The 23,348-nt window shown below is 49.6% G+C and overlaps 8 protein-coding genes across 8 annotated transcripts; 1 reads left to right on the top strand and 7 right to left on the bottom strand.

Moving 5' to 3' along the window:
• Positions 1-324: 324 nt before the first annotated feature.
• On the bottom strand, positions 325-5,390 carry N7508_006068 (uncharacterized protein; the record flags this gene model as incomplete). Its single annotated transcript, XM_058464134.1, is given in 15 exon segments — positions 325-544; positions 592-1,062; positions 1,118-1,739; positions 1,797-1,861; positions 1,879-1,950; positions 2,020-2,091; positions 2,144-2,267; positions 2,317-2,658; positions 2,705-2,867; positions 2,920-3,635; positions 3,697-3,930; positions 3,980-4,259; positions 4,310-4,536; positions 4,590-5,121; positions 5,184-5,390. 15 exon segments carry the CDS (start codon positions 5,388-5,390, stop codon positions 325-327), a joined length of 4,347 nt encoding a protein of 1,448 aa, XP_058320612.1.
• A 499-nt stretch (positions 5,391-5,889) lies between these two features.
• N7508_006067 (Mechanosensitive ion channel family) lies at positions 5,890-8,742 on the bottom strand (the record flags this gene model as incomplete). Its single annotated transcript, XM_058464133.1, has 2 exons — positions 5,890-8,070; positions 8,122-8,742. The coding sequence occupies 2 exons, from the start codon at positions 8,740-8,742 to the stop codon at positions 5,890-5,892; spliced, it is 2,802 nt and encodes a 933-aa protein (XP_058320611.1).
• Positions 8,743-10,029: 1,287 nt separating this feature from the next.
• Positions 10,030-16,201, bottom strand: N7508_006066 (protein kinase RIM15; the record flags this gene model as incomplete). The annotated part of the gene is made up of 2 exons (XM_058464132.1): positions 10,030-15,597; positions 15,653-16,201. 2 exons carry the CDS (start codon positions 16,199-16,201, stop codon positions 10,030-10,032), a joined length of 6,117 nt encoding a protein of 2,038 aa, XP_058320610.1.
• A 1,287-nt stretch (positions 16,202-17,488) lies between these two features.
• N7508_006065 (Zn(II)2Cys6 transcription factor) lies at positions 17,489-20,040 on the top strand (the record flags this gene model as incomplete). Its single annotated transcript, XM_058464131.1, has 6 exons — positions 17,489-17,587; positions 17,641-18,019; positions 18,067-18,491; positions 18,546-18,755; positions 18,819-18,988; positions 19,044-20,040. 6 exons carry the CDS (start codon positions 17,489-17,491, stop codon positions 20,038-20,040), a joined length of 2,280 nt encoding a protein of 759 aa, XP_058320609.1.
• A 66-nt stretch (positions 20,041-20,106) lies between these two features.
• Positions 20,107-20,586, bottom strand: N7508_006064 (Glucose-methanol-choline oxidoreductase; the record flags this gene model as incomplete). Its single annotated transcript, XM_058464130.1, has 2 exons — positions 20,107-20,156; positions 20,205-20,586. 2 exons carry the CDS (start codon positions 20,584-20,586, stop codon positions 20,107-20,109), a joined length of 432 nt encoding a protein of 143 aa, XP_058320608.1.
• A 181-nt stretch (positions 20,587-20,767) lies between these two features.
• Positions 20,768-21,557, bottom strand: N7508_006063 (Glucose-methanol-choline oxidoreductase; the record flags this gene model as incomplete). The annotated part of the gene is made up of 2 exons (XM_058464129.1): positions 20,768-20,939; positions 20,974-21,557. The coding sequence occupies 2 exons, from the start codon at positions 21,555-21,557 to the stop codon at positions 20,768-20,770; spliced, it is 756 nt and encodes a 251-aa protein (XP_058320607.1).
• A 30-nt stretch (positions 21,558-21,587) lies between these two features.
• Positions 21,588-22,077, bottom strand: N7508_006062 (Glucose-methanol-choline oxidoreductase; the record flags this gene model as incomplete). Its single annotated transcript, XM_058464128.1, is given in 3 exon segments — positions 21,588-21,653; positions 21,700-21,867; positions 21,886-22,077. The coding sequence occupies 3 exon segments, from the start codon at positions 22,075-22,077 to the stop codon at positions 21,588-21,590; spliced, it is 426 nt and encodes a 141-aa protein (XP_058320606.1).
• Positions 22,078-22,389: 312 nt separating this feature from the next.
• N7508_006061 (uncharacterized protein) lies at positions 22,390-22,913 on the bottom strand (the record flags this gene model as incomplete). Its single annotated transcript, XM_058464127.1, has 2 exons — positions 22,390-22,575; positions 22,626-22,913. 2 exons carry the CDS (start codon positions 22,911-22,913, stop codon positions 22,390-22,392), a joined length of 474 nt encoding a protein of 157 aa, XP_058320605.1.
• Between the last annotated feature and the right edge of the window lie 435 nt (positions 22,914-23,348).

The following is a 23,348-nucleotide window of genomic DNA, read 5'->3' as shown; positions in this document are numbered from 1 at the left end:
GTGTCGAGACAGGGTGATGCGAAGAGATAGAGGGAAGGGAGGAGAGAAGAAGGGTGAGGGTGTTTTTGGTGTTGACGTTGGGTGTGACAACAGTCTTCAGCAAACTGACAAAGTGAGTACAAATTTAGCTACAGGCTGAGAATTGAAGATTACATTCATTCTGATTCTTCAGACGATTTGGATTTGGAACTTTATTTATTTTATCAGAACTTTCCGAATGATGCTGTAATGAACACTGTTTATACGCAACTGCTATATTCACATATAATGCTATACTCTCCTGTATAGATAATCCTCCTTTCTGAACCTGTAGACCTTCATACTTCACTCGCCTTGTCTTGTATGACAAAACGCATGAAACTCGGATCGTGTCGATAGCAAAGTCTGAGGTCGATCACATTCAATGAGGTGGCCCTGCTTCATCAAGGCAACTCGGTCAAATCGTTCTATAAAGCGCAGACGGTGTACCACTGAAATTACTGTCTGAGATGTAAACTCGCGTTCGATGATGGTCTGCATCATGGCTTCAGTCTCCCAGTCCACACTAGATATCGTCATTCACGGAACCGCTAGAGAGGACAGAAAACATACCTGCTAGTCGCCTCGTCCAGTACCAGTATTGAACTCTTCATCACTATTGCGCGTGCCAGAGCAAGAAGCTGACGCTCACCCATTGACCAGTCTGCTACTGATAATGACTGGTCAAGCCCTCCATCCAAATTAGTAATCTTTCTCCATAGACCTACAGTCTCCAGGGCATCTATGAGACTTGCGTCTGAGAGGACACTGGTGGTAGTCCCACGTTCCAGGTTAAATCTCAGGGTACCAGGCATGAAGAATGGCTCCTGTGAGATTACGTTGATACGAGAGCGCACCTCGTGGCATTGGAATGTGCTGATATCCACTCCGTCTATCTGGATGCTGCCACTTTGCAGTTCAATCATTTGCAGCAGCCCGAGGATTAGTGATGTCTTCCCGCTGCCCGATGGCCCGCAAATTGCGATTTTCTCGCCTGGTTTGATTGAGAGAGAGACGTCATTCAATACTGGCGAGGCATCAGGGCTTTTCATCTTTTGGGTTAGTGTGAGAAAGTAGTATATTCCAGGGGAAGTCCTACCTATATCTCGCCACGATATTTTTTAAATTGACTTCTCCAAAAGTAGGCCACTGAGTCGGAGGTTCGGACATGCTATCTTCGGGCTGAATCTCTGATGGTGTGTCGTTGACAAAGCTTTGAACACGCGAGACTGCCCCGATAGAAGTCTCAAGTATGGTCCAAGACTTGATCAAGATCATAAGATCTGTATTGAAACTCAAGATCAGGTTCAGGGCGACACCGATGGAGCCCGCACTGAATTGGCTTTTCAATGAAACGACCAGCGATACCAGTATAACCGCGAGAGCCATAACGACACAGTCGAGCACCAATTGCAACCATTGCTGAATGCAGAAAAGCATGTAGAATGGCTTTTGGGACCGATTGAGTGCATCCTCCAAGTGTTCTTGGAATGGCATCTTCCATTTCAGGGCTCGAATGACAGCCATGCCTTGCATGGTCTCCACGAAATGTGTGAACAAAGGGGATTTTGCTTCAATGTCGAGCAGACGCACTTGTCTAGATGTACGCAGATAATAGCTCTGAACAAAGTACAGAATGAGCGCTAAGGCAAGGACAGTTATTGTCAGATACTTTCCCATGACGCACAGGATGACAAGCTGAACGCAACAGTTGGAAAATCCTATCAGCTCAATCAGCTCAGGTACGAGAAGACATTGGGGTACTATATTTTAGCTACCAAGATATGTGTTGATTGCTTGACTTGGCAGACTCATGTCAATGAGTTCCATGTCCTGGCTGAATCTGCGAGAATTAATCACGACTTATGCCATTCAGAGACCAGGAACACACACCGATTCGTTGTCAGCCCAGCATCAACCTTTTGGAAAAAACTAAAAGGAGCACTGGATGAATGATCAGCGTCAAAGCGATTTTGTTGCCAATTTCAAAAGATTATATACTTCAAAGTAGATCTCAGTAAATGGGCATGCATCATTAGACCTGTGTTATTGATGACTCGGACAAACAACGCCCTGTATCCATTTTGTTAGGAGAATATCCTAGAAGCTCTCTGGTGTGACTAACCAGCAGGCAGCAACAAGAGAAAAGAAGGAAATACCAAAAAAGGCTGCATATACGCCGAGATACAACCCTGGGTTTTGATTCGGGTGCTGTTCATTGGCATCGGACCATCTCTGAAGCCATATGGCTATGTAACAATCAGCGGAGAAACAAGTAAGTCAATGGCAAGAATTCACTTGTAAATTTATCGGAAAATGCAAAGAGCACAACTGAAGCTGCGAGAATGACAATCATCCTCCAACCTGCGGACTTGAGGTAATATGCATAAACGGACCATGAGCCATTTCTGCGAGACATATCTCGATCGGTTTCTTCATCTTCGCGCAGTTGAAAATTTGCATCAGAGCTCTTGGTCCGTGGCTTGCTCACATTCTGTACTTGTTCATCCGATAAGGCTTCGTTGGATTCGGTGTCGCTGTCTTGGGGTAAAGAGTGGCGAATGTCGTCGTACGTCGTGATGTCTGTCACTTTTCCTGCGTCCAGCAGAATGATTTCATCGGCGTATGGGAGCACTCGATCTGTGGTTTCGTTAATTGAACCCGAGTTTTGCATTGATCAACTTACGGTTATGCGTGGCAAGGATAACAGTTCTTCCAGAATCTTTGAAATGCCCATCGGGTGCGAAGAGACGGGACGTTATAGTAGTAATTGACTTATTGTCTAGTCCACTGAAGACATCATCCAGCACCAAGACTGGAGCACGCGAATAAAGGGCTCGGGCAAGAGACTACGTCTGTCAGTTAAATGGCCATATAGTTTATCAAAAACTCATGATTTACAATCCTTTGCTTTTGGCCTCCGCTCAATGTTACCCCAGAGCTGCCGGCCTTGGAAAGATCTCCTCCGGGAATATCTTCAAAATCATTTTCCAAAGCACATGCCCAGATGACAAACTTATACCACTTCGGGTCGAATGATGACGGGCCAGTGATATTCTGGCGAATCGTATCATTGACGATCCATGCAGTCTGGGGGCAGTAAGCGACTGCTGACTGGAAACGTGATTTTGACCCTGCTTTCAAAAGAGTTTCACCAAGTGTGCTTTCTAGGAGAGTAGTCTTGCCGCTTCCAACAGGTCCTATGATGGCCGTGATCTTCTTTCTCTTGACGGCAAAGTCCAAACAACACAAGACTGGCGAAGTTTCCTGAGACCAAGAAAGGCTTGCATTGTGGAATTCCACGACTGAATCCTGGGAATTTGGTGGTGGGTCTGAGAGAGTCTCAGAGAGTTCCACGGAGTCTGTCGACACATTCTCCTCTGGCACGTCGAAAGGAATTTTGGTACAGTACATCTCGATGCGGTCAAAACAAGCAATTGACTGGTATAAAGATGGGAGCAGTTGAAGAAAAATCAGCAGCGGTGCAGTCATAAGGGATATCAAAGAGAGCGAGGTGAATACTCGTGTTGACAAGAGCGACTCACTGCCGTTGGTCGCAGAAATTATCGTGAAGATGCTGAATGTAGCAAAAGGTGCAAGTGTGAGAGGAATGTTTGCTGTTTCGCAATTAGTATACCAAAAGCTACTTATTCCCGTTGAGCATAATGACCAACTTACACAGAATGACCTGCCAAACAAGCAATCTCCGAAATTTTTCAGAGACTTGCAATTCCACTCGTCGCAGCTGGGATACCGACTCGAACAGCTTCTCGGTCAGACCAAGCATTTTGATTGACTTCATGTCCTGCAGCATGCTGGATGTGACGCTCAGTCTGGCTTGAACACGCTCAATCCATCTGCTGATGGCCGTACTGGACTTTTGGGAAATTGGGATGGTTGCAATAACAGCAACTACAATTCTGTCAGAGACAATACGTCAGGATACAAAGAATTGCCTTACTGAGTGAGATGACTGCTGGGATCAAGCAAGCAACTCCCAGTTGACGTTCCAATAGAAAGATTCCAACTCCTACTTCCAATGGTGCTGCCCAAACCTCGTGCAGAGCATGGAGTGTAGAAACAATGCGCTCGACATCGGTCCCCATCAAAGTTATTGCGGGCTTGTCTTTGAAGTCCCTGGCATGAAGTTTTGTAGTCTGTCGGTATATCAAAGGAATAAGCCCGGCTCGCGACATGGTGTTGAGGCGGAATGCTTGGCGCCAGTATACTGCGTTTGATATCTGAATATTGTCAACTGTCTGTGTAAGAATTTCATACATGAGAAACATACAGCCATTCCGAGGTATGTGAGCACGTACGCTCCCACCAATGCAGGACCGTAAATCTTGTTCTCTGGGGTCGAAGGGGAAGACACGAAATTCAAGGTGGCCGAGATGAGGAACGGCTGGCAGAACTTGAACGCAGCGAGACAAAGTCGAGGGATGATGGCGCCAATCAATGGCAAGAAATATGCATGACAAGCTGCTCGTAGCAGACGATGCTTGGACCCTGGCCGCACTATGGAATTTCATAAGGATTGAGCTTGGAAATCAATCTCGAGGACTTCTCACCACGACTCCATGCAGTCAGAAGCTTCTTTTCAGCCTCGGCTCCTGTCAATGAGCTGTCAACATTGGGCATATCATGAACCGTAAGGATGGTTGAGAACCCAGTGCGAAACAGCGGGATCACCCAGATGAAGAAGCTTCTAACCCAGAAGCTTGCGGTAACTTCTTTACTTGGCTGACGATATGCCATGCGCACACGCTGAGTCTTGTGTACGGATTCAATGCTCAACACAGCAGCCCTGCCAACACAGATCAGTGTCCATAAAACAGCCAATTTGGGAGTAGCGGCTGACAAGAGCCACAAAGTGCGAGCTCGAGCCAGTGAAAGAATAGTTGTGACAGCAAAATAAATGATCATCAGGTCTGACGGCCGTATCGAGCGCTGGTCCTCCACCCATGATAGGAGGAGCGATATCATGATAACGACGACATCTAGAATACTAGAAGCGAGTGACAGGCTCGTATATAGCTGGGAATCCTGGATGCGAAATGCGAGGTATATTAGATGGAAAAGTAGCACTAAGCCTAGTACAGTCTACACCGGACATCGTTCAGTATCTCGCAATTATAAAGTGACAAAGTACCAGCTATACATACAAGCTTCCACGTCGCCAAACGATGTGAGGTCACTTTCATCGGCGCACGAACAAGGACACAGAGACGTACTGCCACGACCAGGAGGAACAGGCTCGCTGGTAAGAGCGTAAAGAGCACATCTTCAAAAAGAAGTGTGAAATCAAAAGGCCGACATAGAACGCTCACTCGTGGACCGAGAACATTATCACTGCCAGCTGAACAGGACATGGCGAATGGATGAGACTTCGAAAAAGAAAATCCGTCAGCTTTATATGGCATTAGGCTCCGATGTTAGTACTCCGAACTCCGACGCCGCAACCCCGACGCTTATCGATGCAACCTCACTGGGGGTTGAAGAAATCGAAATTAATCCGAGTTGTATCACTTGCAAAAGTACAGTGTATGATGTATGATCTTTGGAGAACGTATATAGAAATCGATTGAAGTTTGATGCACAGACACAGATGCGATTATCACACATGAATGGAAAAGGGCGTTTTTTATATTGAGATCAGATCACGACCCGAACGCTTTATATGACAGAGACGATGAAAGTAAAAAAAAGGGGGGGTTTAAAGACCGGTAGTGGGATATATGTATGGTAGAAGGACAGATTACTCAACAGAGTGCACCAGTGTAGGTGCCTGTGTAGCAGATAAAGGAAATAGACAGCTGAGTGCAGTCGGAATGATATCAGAAAATCTGGTCAACAATCACGGTCGTTCACTCAGTTTGGGTGCTCCTTGGTAACAAGGACCGAGGAAGGAGGAGGGGGCAGATCGGAGCGGCCTTGTTCCATGAGATCGTCGCGGTCTTGACTGAGATTGCTGCGATGGTGGAAGAAGCGGTTCCGACTGAGAGAGGAGTGGCCACTACGGAAGCTGTGAGCGTCGGTCGACCGGCGACCTTCGTCATTGCTAGGAGCACTCAAGTTCGATGGGCGACGGTGCCGAGAAGAAGAGGTCCGACTTCGGCGTTCCTCCTCTTCTTCGGTAACTTCTTGCATGCGGCGCTCAGTGGCATCGCGGTTGGCACTGCGGACGACATCGTCGACACGCGCACCGCGGTCCTCAAACACATCTCCCATGATATCGTTCGAAGCCATGTTGGACATTCCCAAGGAGAAATCGACATGCTTGCGCTGCGAAACGGATGGACCACGGGCGCGGGCAGTGGCAGTGTTCATGCCCTTGCGAAGAATAGATGGGTGGCGGGCGGCACTGCTGCTGCTGGTGCCGGTGTTTTCGGGAAGAGGGTGAGTCTCGAGAGGAATCTCCTCGGCTTCGGTGGGCTCGTCGGGAAGAGTGCCACGAGTGGCTGGGTTGCGCGGGTTGCCATAGTTGACGTGGAAGGGAATGTCGAACTTGGCACCCTGGAGGTTCATGCGTGGGCCCTCGATGCCAATCTCCTGCAAGGCAATCATCATCATACAGATGAATTTGTTGCGACGCTGCAGACGGAGACCCTCGTTCTGCCAGTTGGACTTGTAGAAGAAGACAACATTGAGCGTAAGAGAGAAGTTCTCGGTGACAGCACGCATTTCGGTGAGGATGTTGCTCTGGAAGTCACGCTTCTCGCTGCGCACGAACTCAAGGAGTCGCTGGCGGAAGGTGTCAAGCTGGTCGATGGTTGTGCCGTATTTGATGACAATGGGAACGGCCTCGGCCAGGGCACCTGAGCGACGTTGGTTCAGAATGAAGAGTCCGTTGAGGTAGCTATTGGGTGCCTGAACCACGTGTCCTTGCATCTTCTTGAACTCAGTATATAGCAGAGTGATCTCCTTGACAAAATAATCATCGCCGAGTCCAGCATCACCAGCGTTACCGTAGATAGTCACACGGTCACCGACATCGAAGGGGTGCTTGACGAAGACGAAAATGACCGACTGGAGGAACTCCTGGGCTGTGGCAGAGAACAACCAAGACAGGGCCAGAATAGACGAACCGGCAGAGGTAAGGACACCAGCGGCCGAGGTCGAGATGAGCGACAAGAACACAATGATGACAATGACAAACACGAAGAACATGAAAACATCATCCAGCTTCGACACAACCGAGTCCAAATCCTTCAGCGATGCGGTGATTGACTTGCGCTCGCGACCAATATCCACACAGACGGCTTCCAATTCCTCCATGGAAATGTCACCATTCATGTCACGATCAAACATAGAGAAAGCAGCCTCGGCTTCCTCGCCGTCGTCGAAGGCGGCCTTAAGATCACCGCCGAACACGGTCTCAAACCCATCCCGGACAAAAGTACGGTACAAACGACGGGCCATGACCTGGCAGCCTGAAGTGGTTCGCAGGAGAGTCAAGATGACCTGGTAGGCATCGGTACTACGAGTGGCCGTACGACCAGTGACATCGGCCACGACAGCGCCAGCCACATCGCCGACCTTGTTTCCAACCTTGTTGAGCGCGCCGACAGCCTTGCGCTGGGCCTTGCCAGCGTAGTGCAGGGGAGTCTTGGTGCCTGATCCACTTGGTTCTTCCTGCTTCTCCTCAAACTCGTCATTCTTGTCAGGCAAGGTGTTGCGAGAGAACTCGTAGAGCTTCGTAAGACTACCAATCTGGAATTTGTTGATCTCAATACGGTCGGCATAGGTGCGAAGGTGGAAGCTAATGGCGATCAGTTGGATGAGGATTTTCTCAATGAAATTGAGGATGGTCCAGACGAAGATGACGATGATGATCTTGTTGAGAGTGTTCTCCCAGCTCCTCGTGTTCTTGTTGCCGTCGACATGGTGGTTCTTCATTGTAGGCAAGAAAGAAATCTCCACGCCGAGCCACCAGAAGAACAGCGCCGCGTGAAGTTCCAGCTGCTTGGCCATGTCGCGCCATTTCTTCGCGTTGTTGGTAAAGATACTGGCGAGGACACCAACCACAATCGGCAAACACTTACCCACGAGCTAGACGTCATATTAGCAGTGTTCCGGAGAGTATTGGCATGTTCGACTTACCCGACCGGCCCAGAGAGTCAACCAGACGATTTCCAACCAAATGGAGAACCACATCAACTGTACGCCACCGACACTGGCATTGGGAAACTTGAGAGCACCGACCAGCAGGGGAATCAAGAGAATCAGAACGAGGGGGGCAATGTAGGTCAAGTAGCGCACGAGGAAGCTGGACTGGTGCAGTCGCTTCACAAAGACAGCAATCTGGGTATTGGGCGACTCAGGAGGCTTGTAGATCGCGGCCTTCTCGTGCAGCGGGTTTGTCGCCTCGTCGAACTCATCCACCTGCTCCGAGCGACGCGAGCGAGCGCGACTGATAGAGTTCTTGTCGTGTTCGTCGCCGTCGTGGGTCGAGCGCGACACCACGCGCTCAGCCTGGAGAAGCAACAGATCATCCTCGAGTCGAGTGGCCTGCTCTCGTCGCGCGGAGGGGGTGCGCATAGGGGGTTCATCGTCGACGACATCGTAGTTGGTGTCGACCTTGAGATGGCTCGCATCGCGGCGGGTTTCGGGTTCGGTCACGTAGGTACCATCGTCGGAGGCAGGGGAAACATCATCGTCGTCTCTGTGCTTGTCCTTGGGTTCTAGATGGAGGTTTTTGCGTTCATCTGTGGGCGATGACATATTGGCACCAGGCCAAAGAATGAAGGGGGAGGAATGTGAACGTGGCGATTCTGGTAAAAAGCGAGAGAATAGAAAAGTCCACAGGTAGTGACCGACGAGCTTTGCAAAGTGAGAAAAGAAAAGAGAGTCGAGTTCGAGTGAAACCAGGTGGATCTGGTGGGTCAAGACCGAGACTCTGGACTCTTTGGTCTGGACTCGATGTGAAGTAAGGTGGTGATAGTTGGTTGGTGTTGGTGGTTGGTGAGGGTATCGTGGGATCTATAAAAACCCCACGTTCTACTTACACTCGTATTTGCACTTCAGACTTCACAGTTCTACACAATTACAACACTATACTAGCACATTCAGGAGGGTTTTTCGATCACTTCTTGGCAGGTCTCAGCCAGCGAAGCATCGACGGGCATGCAGTTCCGCACATCTCTGACAGGCTGATCAGGGCCCACCAACTCCACCCAGTGGCGATTGTGATTACCTGGAAATTCAGTATAGACACGCATACTCAATTCATTACAAGTTATGCAGCATAATGTGATCTCGCCAAGAAACCCCCTGCTGTGGCGCCCCTGCATGGAAATCTGAGTTTTATAGAGATATATATAGAGAGACTGGTAGTTTGGTTGGATAAACCCTACAGGTACAGTGCGTTGTTCAGTCGCGATATCATTCGTGACGCAGAGTTCAAATAGGTTCTATCTCGATCTGATCGATCCATGGAAAACATAAGTGTGAATGTAAATGCACTCCGTATGTAGGCTGTAAATGTAGATCAACGCACAGGACATTACCACTAATGCACCTCCAAGACATGAGGACGAATAGAACGACAAAGACTCGGGTTCGCGTAAATGAGTGGCGTCGAGACTCTGCACCAACTGAATTTACTATAATTCAAACAAGTGTGGGCCGCGCTGATCCTCTAACAGTTGACATCAACGCAGTCGGGTCGCACGTTGGAGGTGGGCACGTACGGGCCGTGTCCTAAAATAGTTGGAATTACGTAGTAATCATTATGGAAAGAGCCAGCATCAAGCTGTATTCGGCTTTCTGGATGAAAAAGTGAACTATCATCGCTGGAAACACAGGAAAGAGATAAGAAGAAAAATAAAAACCGGAACACCCTGCTCCAGGAGTAATAAACATTCAAACATAAGAGACGTCAGGGAATGGATACGGTGTGGTAAATAAACACTCAAAAAGGTTATACAGAGCAAGGAAATGTAGCTGCGCAAAAATATGTGAACAGAATGAAAGATGATCATCAGATCGCAAGGTACCCGAAGGTTACTTTTATCGTTTGAACGCGGAGCTCAAGTCCGATCGGTGTCGCTCAGATGGCCGAGGGGTCTGCTCTGGGTCCAGACTGGGGGAGGGATGAAGAGGCCGTGGGGTCGCCTCAGAGTCGGGAGTAGGACTGTAGTCTGTCTCTGGACCAGAGCCGGAATCGAGTGTGTGGCCAGAGATCTTGACTTCGGGAGTAATTGGTGGACCAGAGGCATGGGAAGTGCCCTGGGTCAATTCCCATGGGGGTGTGGTCTGACCCTTGCTAGTCTTGGACGCAGAATATCCGGAGTAGATCGAGGTATCCTGATGTGCCAAGGAGGGTCGACGATGCTGAGAGGTGGAGAGTCCGGACACTGAAGGAGTTGGAGAGTTTCGAGGGCCAATTGATTCATCTCCTTCTGATTCTTCGGGAATGCTGAGACCCTCAAAGCGGTCCTCCAAACTCGTACTAGCAGGCGATCCCAAGGACCCGTCGCTCCCTTCGTTGTATGCCAAGTCGCCCTGGTTCCGAAGAGCTTCTCTCTCCTTCTTCAGGAGTTCTTCGCTGCCACTGACAACACTGCCACGACTGTTGGTTCGCATCATTTCAATGCCCAGCTTGGATCCAGGGCGGCGGTTCCGAGACGGTGGGCTGCGACGTGTTTGGGAATTGCCGAGCTCTTCGTCCTCATCGTCGCCTGATTCAGCACCTTCATAGCGCTTTTTCTCCAGGGACTCCCGTTTGGCACGGATGGATTCACTTGAGCGTTGTTTCCTAGGCGTGAGACCACCGTTCGCATCCATGGCAGCTGGTGCAGTGGCGGCGTGAAGGAGATGAGGCAGAGGCACAGCCTTAGGATCGGGGCTACCAGGGTGCTGATCGTCCGATATACCCAAGCCACCGTGACTTTGATCCCAATTCTCAGTGTTGCGACTGATGATGACTGGAACTTCGTCTGATTTGACAGATTCCATGTCACCAAAGACGCTGCTGCTCATGGAATCGTCGCGACTGGATCCTCGGTATGAGCTGGGTGGGTTGAGGACAAATCCAGAGGACACCGAGCTGGGGCTGTCCGCAGTGACAGGAGCACCAGAACGACCGCCCGAGCCTGGGACAGTGACGGGCTGGGACAGATTGAAGTCGGTGGGTTGGGGTTTCCACATGCACCATTTCGACAAAGCTTCAGTCAGTTTGGGCAAGGTTGGGGGCTTCTGGATCAATGCGTCAAAGTTGTGATTCTCAGGGAGGTCTTTCAAGTAGCCAGTAACAGCAATAATTGGAGTGTGTCGATTGGCGCTTCGTGTCTCCCGCACCATCCGGGCGAAATCAACGCCGTTGACCTGGGGCAGTCGGAATTCAGTCATGATGATATCAAACTGGACCTCACTGAGGGCGTATCTGACTGCCTCCGCGCCATTCGTGACAGTAATGGTGCGACAGCGAAGTTTTTCAAACAGGCGTTCCATAACCAATCGCGAGACAGGATGATCCTCACAAATGAGCACATCCAACGGGCGGAAGAATGGCCCTTCTTGGATGTTGATCTGAGATAACCGGCGGGAGCTTTGTCGACGGCGTTGGACCTTCAAAAGTGCTTTTGTGCGAGGATCCTCGTTGTCAGAAGAGGATGGTGAGATATCGAACAATTGACTGCGGCGTTTATGGTGGGTGGGCACAAAGGTTTCCTTGGGGAACGAGGACATGTCCCCATCCTGAGATCCAATGGTGTGTGAGCGAGCACGGCTCGCCGGAACGCTACCATGGCGTTGGTTCGTCGATGTCTTCTCCGGAGAATGGGCTGGAATTCGACTGGCCTTAACTGGAGATGAAGCCACAGAACCGAGTCTGAGATTTGGCATGCGTCCTTGTTCGGCCGAAGAAGGCTGGAAAGTCCCACTGGATTGGTGAGAAGTGGTTGACGAGGATCCAGAAGTCTTGCGCCGTTCCTGGGTTGTCCCAGTACTGAATTGAACCAGAAGGGGAGACGATGGTTGCGAAGGTCTGCTTGGGGATGAATTGGACTGGCTTAGTCCCGATGGAGAAGAGGGTCGATTGTTGCCTTTGTTTTGTGACAATGTCCGTTGAAGGGACATGGGGAGCGGGCTTCCTTCCAAAGAGGGCTGAGATGAACTGTTGGGTGTCTGAACAGCGGATGACGGGTTTGGTTGTCGGTGCTGGGCCTGCATAGCTTCCTGGCGCATCTTCTGGATGACATCCTTGTTTGCCTTCTCCAACATCGGCAGATTCTTGAAGTTGAAGCTGCCAAAGTCATCAGCTAGAGCCGGTTCGCTCAATCTCCGGCTTCGCGAATCCCGAGCGTCACGGACGTGGGGAGGAATATGTAGTGGCATCAGCGGCCGCTTGGTAGAATTCACCTGCGATCGGACTTTGAACAGCGCATCATGGGGACGATCGGGACCGGTCGTAGTTGGCGGCTGAGGTGAGTTCTCATCTTCCAATTCCTCTGCAAAAGTCTGAAGGGTAGCACCGCGGGCATCAAAGTATTCCGTGTCCTCGGGGTTTTCAATGTTAGGAACAAACTGCGCCTTATCTTCAAGTAAAGTATCCCAATTGATCTCAGATAGCCATGGGTGGCTGCGAATCTCTGCTCCGCCATTGGGGAACTTCTCTTCGGCATTGGCTCCAATTCGCTCGCGGGGATTGAGAGTCATGAGTTTGTTCATTAGATCCAACGACTCTGCCGAGGTGTACTCCTCGGGATCATCGGGCCAATTTATTCTCCGATGAAGAATGTTTTCAAATACTTCATCAGGGGTCGCCGCATTGAAAGGAGGATAACCAAAGATGAATTCAAACATGATGCATCCCAGAGACCACCAGTCACTGATTTCATCTTGCCCAACACCATTGATGGTCTCTGGAGCCAGGTAGTCGGGGGTACCAACGAAACGTCGATCATGGTCTTCCGGATCGAAGAGTGCCATCACCGGGGGTAGCATGGTTTGCTGGGGAGGTGTGTTTTGTGCAAGTGGGTTGCTGAAGGTTGGCTGGAGGGGTTGTAGACGAGGAGACTCGCCTGGCTCACTTTGGCCTTCTTCTTCGACCATGCTGGTCGAGAACATGCTCGGCGATGACACAGATGGTTCATTGGCGTTGTCATTTAGGGAGAAAGTTCGGAAGATTCCATTGAGGCCATCACTGCCCATACTATCACTGCGGTATCCCGAGGCACGACGGGAGCTCTGCCGACTCAAGCCACTCTGGTTAAGGCTGAAGTAAGATGGCTGGCTGGCACTGGCATTCACTTCGGGGGTAATCAAAGGAGTGGAGCCTGGTGATGAGCTGGCTTGGAAGTCGAATGAGGCTGACCGTGAAGATGCGATTGATATCGCACGGGGGAAAGAGCCTTGCTTCAGCAGATCAGGAGCGGCCTCGTCGGGACTCTTCAACACACGCTTTTGTCGTCCGACCAAACCCATTCGCGAAAGTCCAAAGTCAGTCAACTTTAAATGGCCAGTTTGGTCAATCAAGAGATTATCAGGCTTTAGATCGCGATGGACAATGCCTCGGTTATGAAGGTGTTCGACTCCAAGAACAACCTCGCCAATGTACTTTTTAGCCCAATCCTCTGGAAGACCACCAAGAACCTTGACAAGCGATGAACAGTCACCTCCATTTAGATACTCCATCACCAAGTAGAGATAGTCTTTGCTAGAAAAGGTCCAGTAGAGCTTTGCAACAAAGTCACTCTCCCCTTGCCACATCATGATGGCGCGTTCAGCTTTCACGTTGGTGACTTGGTTCTTAGCGATCATGTCGGCCTTCTTCAGGACCTTCATGGCATAGTATTCGCCGGTAGCTTTCTTTTTGACCAAATAGACACTGCCAAAAGCACCTTTGCTGATTGGCTTGATGATTTCGAAATCTTTGATAGATAGTGGTGCTGGCCGAGGTTGTTGGCTCACTGACGGCAAACGAGGAGAAGGTGGTGGTTTGGCAACATCGGAGGACGTCGCCGATGACTGCCTTCGGTGGTGACGATAGTGGTGTGCCAACTCACTTGCGTATGTAGAAGGGGATACTATTGGGGATGGTAGGCTTTCGGCGCCGCTTGATATGCGAGGTTTTGGCATTCGCAATGGAGAATGCGGACCAGAAACCCGGGCAGGTGAAGGTTGTCGACGAGGAGAGCCTGAAAGCCCAGGGAGTACCAGACTTCTCCGCTTGCGATCAAAGCTCCTCTCGGAAGAAGGCGAATCTGTTCGCACAGCTCCTGGGAAAGCAGAAGACGGCAGACTGCTATCACTACTCTCTCCAGCGTCAATTTCGGCGAGAGAAAGGCCCATGCGATAGGGCTGGGATGTACCCAAAAGTCCTGCAGCACTCTTGTGGGATCGCGGGGTGGGACATTCCATGGGGCTGTTGGAACCTGTCGAGACCGCCACCGAGGATGATCTCCGTTCTGGTTGTGAAAGCAAGGACCGTTCGGGGGAGTTCCGCATCGACATAGTCAACGCAGATGCCGGTCGCCGCGGGGAAGGTGCTGCTGGCTGTGGCTGGGCTTGTTGTTGCGAATCTTGGCTTATGGATTGTGCCAAGGGTTCTTCTTCGAAAGTGCCGCCAATATCATCGGGAGCAACATGGCTCCCAGCGATGCTCTCTGGTGGAGCTTCTTCATCGGACGAGCACGAAGAGTCACTGAGTTGGCCAGAGGCTATGCGCTCTGCTTTGCTAAGTGCAGCTCCAATGCATTCTTCGACCAATACCGTGTATTCAATGCGAATACGTTCAGCATACTCAACAATCTTGCGATGACGCACAACAGCATCAACTTTCGCCTTGGCGACCTGTTCGGTGTCTGCGGCCAATGCAGCCAGACCCTGCTCCTGCTCCAATGTATTGGAACTGGGGGACTGCCACTGCAGAACTTGGGAGATCCGAGATTCAGACTGTGGAGACAATGTCCGGAAGTCCTCTCCATCAGTCCGAGCGGATTCCTTGATCATTGGCATACTGATCTCTAGAGAGGTGTCACATAGGTCAAGGACAAGTTCCACAATACGAGCCAGTGGTCTCCTCACAGTGAAAGAACGGGGTCGATTAGGGATGGCACCAGAGGCGGAGTGTTCTCGCGATCGAGGTGGTGTGCCGGGTGCTGAATTACTGCTGGAGACACCACCAGATGATGGGGCGGAAGTGGTAGGTGAAGGACCGATGGACAATCCCTTATATTCCGCTTGAGGTAGAGGCGTCGGATTGCCATCGATGCCGATCAAGGGCCTGCCTTGACGAGCTTCTAGGGCATCCAGCACCTTGACAATAACATGTCGATGCTCATTCAGGTTCTCCTGTGCCAGTTGAACGTCCATCTCCGCCCGGTGTTCCTGCAGGCATAGATCGGAATGTTTCTCAAACCACCACGGTGTGATTTGGCGTTCACAAATGCGACAGAGAACCGGTGTTGGCGCAGGATGCTTGGAAGGGTCGGGTTCGGTTGCTGCTGCGTCCGCTAGTTCAGTCAGGTAGTTTGCCAGTACCTCCGCTCCAACCCCCAAAGACTCGACGAGCAGCGGCGGTAGATCGATTGTTACTTCTCTTGGCTCGGTCAATGGTCGCAACATCCACATGGTCTGTCATCGAGAAAAGGTCAGTGAATCATCACAATAATCTATCTGATCAACTCACATGACCGGCCTCATCGTCTGTCCGATCATAGACCATAATTCCCTGTCCCTCCATATTAAGCACATTGTGAGTCTGCTCGTCCTCGGGCTGGGAATCCTCCATCCCCTCGGCATTCGTTGCACTCTTCTCCTTCGCGACCGGTGACGGTTCGGGTGCATATTTCAGGACTGAATCCGGTCCCATCTGCACCGCGAAGCGAATGAAACGACTTCTCGAATCATCCTCTTTCATCGATTCAATGGAATCCCGAAACACATTCTTGTTGCCCAGAAGTATTTCTGAGATCATTTGCCCTTCCACCGACTCGGGCAATGAGCCGACCACTTGCTTCCACGACGGACTGACCCATTTGATACGACCTTCGAGGTCCATATCCACAATGATGTTCAACGTCTGTTCTGCGGCCTCCTTCAAATCGTCCCGTTCCTCCCGCATGTCATCACTCAACGTTCGAGTCATCTTCGGATCGATGTTCCGGGCCTCCTGCCTGAGAGCAGTGACGGCAGGAGGCGCGAGGAATTGGGGTTTGGGGGAGTCATTGCCGGCCATGCTGATATGCTCGGTCGGGCGAGTTAGAGCTTCGCGGGACACGGAAGGAGACAAGTCGAATAAATATGGGAGATTGCGTCAAGTATCGTAGCGTAGCAGAACCGTCTGCTGGGCAGAGCGGGTGCCCTTAATCGAGGTTATTGATTCATCCGTAGCATCAGCTGGCCATGATGAAGTTCAGGCTCTTGGGGGGGGTCGATGATCCCACCGCGATGCAATCGCAGTCTGTTCCGGAACACGGTCTGAAACACGAGATAAAAGATAAAGGAGGCAATGGCGCGACAGCGACGCGCTGAATAACAACCCCTGGAAGATTCACAGAGATGGAAAAGAAAAGAGAAAGGAAAGATGGGGAGGAGAGTCGGGAGGGGAGGGGAGGGCGGTGATTGGCACGTTCCCACACGTACTTCTGTACAGTGCATTTGGAGAAAACACTGGAATTTGTGGTTATTTGGGGCTATTTGAGGGATGATCTTAAGGATTTTAGTATGTGTTATTGTCGTTGTCTCTGTCAGGTTGGCATACGCATTGCACTATAGCCCACTCACGCTATAACCATTGCCATAACAACTATAACAACTTACAGAATATAACCACTATCAATCTATCATTGACATAGTTACTACCAAGTTACTACTTGTACATCCTTAAGCCACGATTCCCGTCACCTGATAGACGGCACATACCCCAGATCCTTGCTCGTCCACATCCGGGAATGGACCACTTCCTACTGGTTCAGTATAGGCCACTGAGATACTCCCCGGCGAAACTTTACGCTTCTCTCCCCAATCATATGTCAGTCCCCTCTGAGTCTTGCAGACTGTGTTCAGTCTATGACGAGAATTTATTACGTCTTTTGTACTGGGGTAGGGAATGAATAGATCAAGTATGGTTGCAGTAGAAGTTATATATTTCCCCACCGACACCACCCATTCTGGTATTGGGTCGTATGTCCATAATCCTATGAGCATTGCAAGATTAACAGTGACCTGTAGACACTGACTCTCATGTTTGATATTCCATTTCTTGTATTTTTACTGCTTCATGTACATGATGATCAAACAAATCAAGCCATATTGTCTACTGCTGAGATTGACACCCGAGGCAAGGGTATGACTGAGCAATACAGCCTCATTCATCAGGCATTCATACCACATTCTTTAAACCTCAGGCAGCAAGGTGTCAATTTGCCTTTGCTTTGTAATGTTACTGCCCATCGCTTTCGCTTCATCGTTATACAGGTAATTGTGAGGATTTCTGGCCTCATCTAGCACTTGTTATTTCCCAATGTCCCTGGCGCCGACAGATGACACGACTAGACGTAGGCGACCGGGCAGAAAATATACGTCCCGCGCCTGTGAGATATGCCGACAACGACGAGCCAAGGTAAGAACTGTATATCCCTATGTATGAACCATGTTGACATGAAATGCTTACAGTGCGATGGCGTTCGACCATCGTGCTCACGCTGTCTTGACCGTGGCGTCCAATGCCAGTACTCCACCGCGGAGGATGGTCGACAACCAGCTCCTAAGTCGTATGTGGTCATGCTGCGTAACAAAATAGAACTTCTGGAGCGTGTTTTACACTCTCGCGGGATAGACCCCGATGCAGCAATTCAACTGTTGGGCAAAAACGATAGTCCTGATCGAGAGCCTGACGCTGAGTGGGCAGAACCTTGCTCAAATGTCGACGATTTGTGCACCACATTTGACGGTGCGCTCACATTGGATGAGTCTTTGAACTTTGACCAAGATGGCGAGGTGCGGTACTTTGGACCGACAAGTGGGCGGTTGCCGTTTCGCTCTGCATCAAAGGGTGAGTCGGACATGAGGCTTTCCAGCAATGTTGCTGATCATATTAAGATCTGCCCAAAGAGACGCAACAGACCGAAACTCCTTGTACTGGGAATATGGACTCTGGTTATACAACCCAGCCTTGTGAAGACACTGATTTCCTAGCCGAAAGCCTAATATCAGATGAACTCAAAGCCCACCTGGTCGATTTGTATTTCGAGTGGGAGCAGCCGTGGCTACAAATGGTCAACGAGCAGCTGTTTCGAGATTCCATGAAAGATGGAGGCCGTTATTTCAGCCCACTTTTGCTGAACTGCATTCTAGCTATGGGGTCACGATACTGCGAACGCTTGGAGATCCGATCCGATCCCAATGATTCAAACACAGCCGGCAGACTTTTCATTAAGAAAGCCGAGCAATTGATCCAGAATGACCTGAAATGGCCCAAGATCACAACAATCCAGTCATTGGCTATATTAGGCATGGCTTATATCGTAAGATCACCCTCACACTATCTACTAAACAAGACAGACTAAGTTCTGAGTCAGGCAATGGGGTCCGACGCCGCCGGATGGCTTCATCAGGGTATGGCGAATCGCCTGGCGCTGGATATGGGATTGAACATGGATCCATCTGTTCTCTCGGGGGCAGTTGCTCTCCCGGCCATTGAGATTGAGTTACGCAGGCAAATTTACTGGGCTCTTTATTGCCACGACAAGCTGTCAGCAAGCTACACAGGCAGGGTTTGCACATTACTGGTATGTCTCACAACGGAGATCCTTGCTTTTTCTCCACTAGTCTCACCTTTCTTCGTCACACAGGACTCACAAGGAGTCGTGAACAAGCCCTTCGCTTTATGTGCGCCAGATGTATCTTTGCCCTCAGCAAATGGAAACGGGCAACTCCGGGCTGCCTCACAAAGAGATGTGGTACAGTTGCACCGGGCATTGATTGATTTGTGTCGTATCTTCGAAAGAGTCCTTCTAGCATTGTGAGTTTGATGAGATTCTATTTTATATCTCTGTGGTCACTGACGATTTCGGTAGCTGGTCTCCAAAACCACTTCTCCAACCCACCCAACGGGCATCCTTTTTTGAGTCCTGTGTCCTTGATCTCAGTTCCTGGTACTACGACCTCGCCCAAGAGTTGAAGATTGACCGTCCATCGGGGCCCTCCCGATTCCCACATACTTATACTTTATGCATGGTATACCATACCGTTTACATCATACTATGTATCCCCTTTTTAAACAACCATTCCGAAACGAAAGGACCCAGGAACCAAAATACTCAAGTCAAACATGACACCAATAGCGATGCATCAGAAACACGGCGCAAACAACAAGCCATCACTATTTGCAACAACTCTGTCCGGGCAGTGTGTGTTGTGGCTCAGAAGTACAGACAGACTTTTGGCAGCTTCAAGTTGAGCCCTGTGACTCCTACGCACTGCATGCATACGGCGGCACTGATCATTATTGAGAAGTGCTCTGCGTTCGGCTCATATGCCAAAGAAGCCCAAACAAAGAGTCCATCGCCACACGCAGCCGTAGGACTCTGTCTTCAGTCTTTGCAAGAACTCTCCACATCGTGGGATATTTCGAAGCGTATTGGACGGAATCTAGAGAAACTTTATTGCCATCGACTGAATTGCGATGCTGATCAGATGCCATCTGCCCCTTCATTGGAGTTCAATGCTTTATGCACGACAAGTTGTGAACCGGTAAATTCGGAAGAACTGCATGCTGGCAATGGGTTCATGGCACCGCCATTTGAGTCTGAACAGGGTCTCTTGGGCGCCAATGACCAATCGGCCCAACATTCCCTATTAACGCCACCGCTTGCCACCATCAATTGGTTTGATACTTCTGCGAGAGACATCCATGAGGGTAACAGAAATGATGCAAGCGACTTTGGGAATGCTAACAATCCCGATGAACATTTTGTCAACAATCTCGGCTTTGCTTTTTCTGCTGATAGTCTCCCAAGTGACTACAACATGTTTGATACTCTCAACCAGATGTATTTGGAAGATATGTGGTAATGATAAAAATATAATGACTTCATTTGCTGTCTCGTCCCTTGCGATCTTGCCGCTCTCCTTGACAGGTTATCTCAGACGGCCATCATAATCCGCTGCAATCTTTTCTGCCAGTATATCTGGGACTTGTTAAACACCATCAACGTTTTGAAATAAGATAAACTGACAAAGTGTTGATTGAAGGTGTCCAGGCGGAAGAATCGGGAATGCACTAGCATCGATGACTCGCAACCCTGTAACACCAAAAACTCTGGCACGTCTGTCAACGACAGTAATGCGGTCACTGCTGATGCTCATTTTGCACGTGCAAGAGGCATGGTAAATCGTCATCATCGTGTTTTGAATAATGTCCGGTATCTCGGAATCAGTTTCATGCTCGGACCCTGGAAAATACTCTTGTCTAATGATCACAGGGAGCATGGCTTGAGTGTGGAATACCTTGCGAGCACGCTTGTAGGCTGCCACTGCGGTCTTCTTGTCAGTATCAGTCCCCAGCCAGTTCGGATTTATCACTGGCATATCCGCCGTATCAGCTGAACGAATTGTCATGTTTCCTCGAGAGGTAGGTGTGACCAGGATGCCTATAACACGGGCATATTATGCAGTTCGAGGTTGTTGCACGTATCGAGCTGAGAAATTTCTCACACACGCAGATCCTGCGAGGTACTGGATGGAGTTGAAAGTTAGTCACTACTATAAAGAGCAGTCCTCATGAATTTTACCTCAACTTCTAGCCAGTCATTTGAGAATTAAGCCAGATCCTGTTGTTTTCTTCGAAGAAGCCAGAGCGGGATCTTAATGGGAGTTTTTCGAATGCCACATAGTCTATCGATGGGTTTGTCAAGTCTCCATTTCCACCATGAAACCAAGCCTCGACCTGCGAGAGAAGATACAGGGGATCACTGGTGAGCAAAGTCAAAGTGGACATGATCCCACATATTCTGGCCAACCCCAGAAAGGTCGGTGATGAGATCAATGCCGTATGTTCGAGGGACATGAGAAGGGCCTATACTAGAGACCATCAACAAATTGCGGAGAGTGAAAGACACCCGCTGAAATGATGACTTCTCGAGTTGCTGTCCGAATGAATTGGTTGCCCTTGCTCTGTTTTGATTGTCGAACAGAATTCTCTTGGCCATGGCATATAAGTAGAAGGTCCACTGTCTATTCTGCGATAAAAAGGCCGACTCAGAGCTGCTTCTTGATCCATGCGTTTGGTAAATTGTCATTGTATAGAACTGATGGCCCATGAGAGAGCCGCTGTTGAAATCTTGCGCTTCTTGAAGGCCAATTTCGTCAAACCCGTGTTTCACCCATGTGGAAAAAGGAATCGCATACTTCGGATATGAGACCTGCACTGGCTGGCCTTCTTTGTCAAATGCAATGGCGTTGAACAACGGCGTGGCATTTGTGAAGTGCGCCCTTATCGGCGGCGAAAAAGAAACAGTCTTCTTGAAATAAGGCAACACATTCTTAAAAAGATAGCGGGAGTCATTGAGTACCTCTCCACATATCGCCATTGATTGAATCTATGGTCTGCCAAAATACAATCAGTACTGCGTACAAGTTTGGACTAGGAGACTGACCTCTGATATATCATTAAGTTTGATGCAGACCTGTAAGTATCAGCCAAAGCCGCTCTAATCTTGTGTAGGACCTTACGATCCACCTAGACACTTGCCTCTTGGGTAGTGAATATCTCGGGAATTCGCACCAGGTACTCAATGATCCACAAAGCCGCAGTCGATTGGGGGTTGTAATACGGAACTCTGCACCCGCTCCGAGACTGCAAGAGCCCAGGACGCGCGCAGCCGGATGTTTGACCTCGTACTATCCTCCTGCCCCTACCACAGCTACCTGGAACCTCCAGTCTGCCGGTCGAGCAGCAATCGTCAGACCTGCCGTATCACCGCCAACAATCACGTAGTCGAAGTTAACATTGCCAGCGTTTAGAATGTTCAAGTCGTGGTGCAGGGTAATAGATAGACCAGAATCGACGAACGCTAGTAGGGTAGCGATAAACATAATGAATGAGTGCATGGTGGAATGAAACTAGATGGAATCACAGAGGTAAAAAGCAGATAGATGTTATGGACTCGTGAGAAAACCGTCTGGCATTCAATCAGGTGATCTGTTAACCTCATTCTCTTGGAATAAGTTGAGTGTACCTATTGATGTATGATGGATCCATATGCCTCTGATGAAAAATGAAAGGTCTCTCGAAGCACCTGGAAACTTAGTGCAATTTAGTTGAGAGCTTTCTACCGTACTGACGGTCTATCTTGTTCATCTCAGCCCCAAGGCTAATCCATCGCTCCTGACCCAAAATCGTAGAAGATACCTTTGCAGTTCTTAGAAAATTTGACGCATCAGAATCTTCAAGATCTTGTCCTTCTTGACAATGTGACGACTGAGCGTCCTGTTGGTGGTCTTGGTGTACTTGGCGAGCTCGTGGGCATTGCCAAAGCGGCGAGGAACATCATTGGTGCTCCAACAGTCAAGGACGTCGATGATATTGACGTGGATGCCGGCAAAAGCCTGGTCGAGTCAGCTAGTGATCTCAATTACAGTGGTAAGTTTGAACACACTTTCTTGCACTTGTTAATGGACGAGAAAGTTCCCTCGATGCCAACCTGACGGCATATCTCTTGCCATGTCTCGAGGTGCATGTTGGAGTATCCGATCAGGCGATCATATTCGCAAGCCAAACACAGATTCCAGTTTTTCTTCCAGGTTTTGGAGTTGGTCTTCCATTTCCGTGCCTTGCTAACGATGCTGAAGTGGTAGCTGACTGGAAGCTCTGGACGGTAGAGAACGCCGCATTTCCGCAAGTATTCGTTCGGGTGAAGCCCATGAGGGCCAATTTCAGCGTGCATGGTGGCGGTGGGAGCTGGATATACAATTAGTGTTAGCCTTGAAGACAGGCCTCCGCAGATGGATCGGACTTGCCAGAGGATGGGCTTGCCATGATGCCGTGGGAAGGTTGATGAGGAGAAAGGCCAAGGGCATATCCAACGCGACTTTTTGCAGTCAAGGGATTCACTGTGAAAAGGAAAACGCGGGGTATCTGATATGAAAGCACCGCGACCCTATTCGTAACCTCAGTTGTAACGGGTGATATGCGTCCCCTTTGTGATATTGCCCACAACGCCACCCGCCCGATGAGCTACGGAGATAAAGCTTAGGTATTGTTTTTGATATGACGCAATAAGCTGCATCAAATCTACGCAGGATACAGGAGTATTGGTTGATAAAAATCCCGAGGTTTTTCATAGTCTGTCATCCAGAAGCCTCCATTTTCATGTTTGTTT

This window comes from Penicillium antarcticum, assembly GCF_028974205.1.
Source record: "Penicillium antarcticum strain IBT 31339 chromosome Unknown utg000005l_segment0_segment0, whole genome shotgun sequence".
Classification (NCBI taxonomy): Eukaryota; Fungi; Ascomycota; class Eurotiomycetes; order Eurotiales; family Aspergillaceae; genus Penicillium; species Penicillium antarcticum.
Note: the sequence above shows the minus strand (reverse complement) of the source record. Positions and strands in the feature narration are given on the sequence as shown.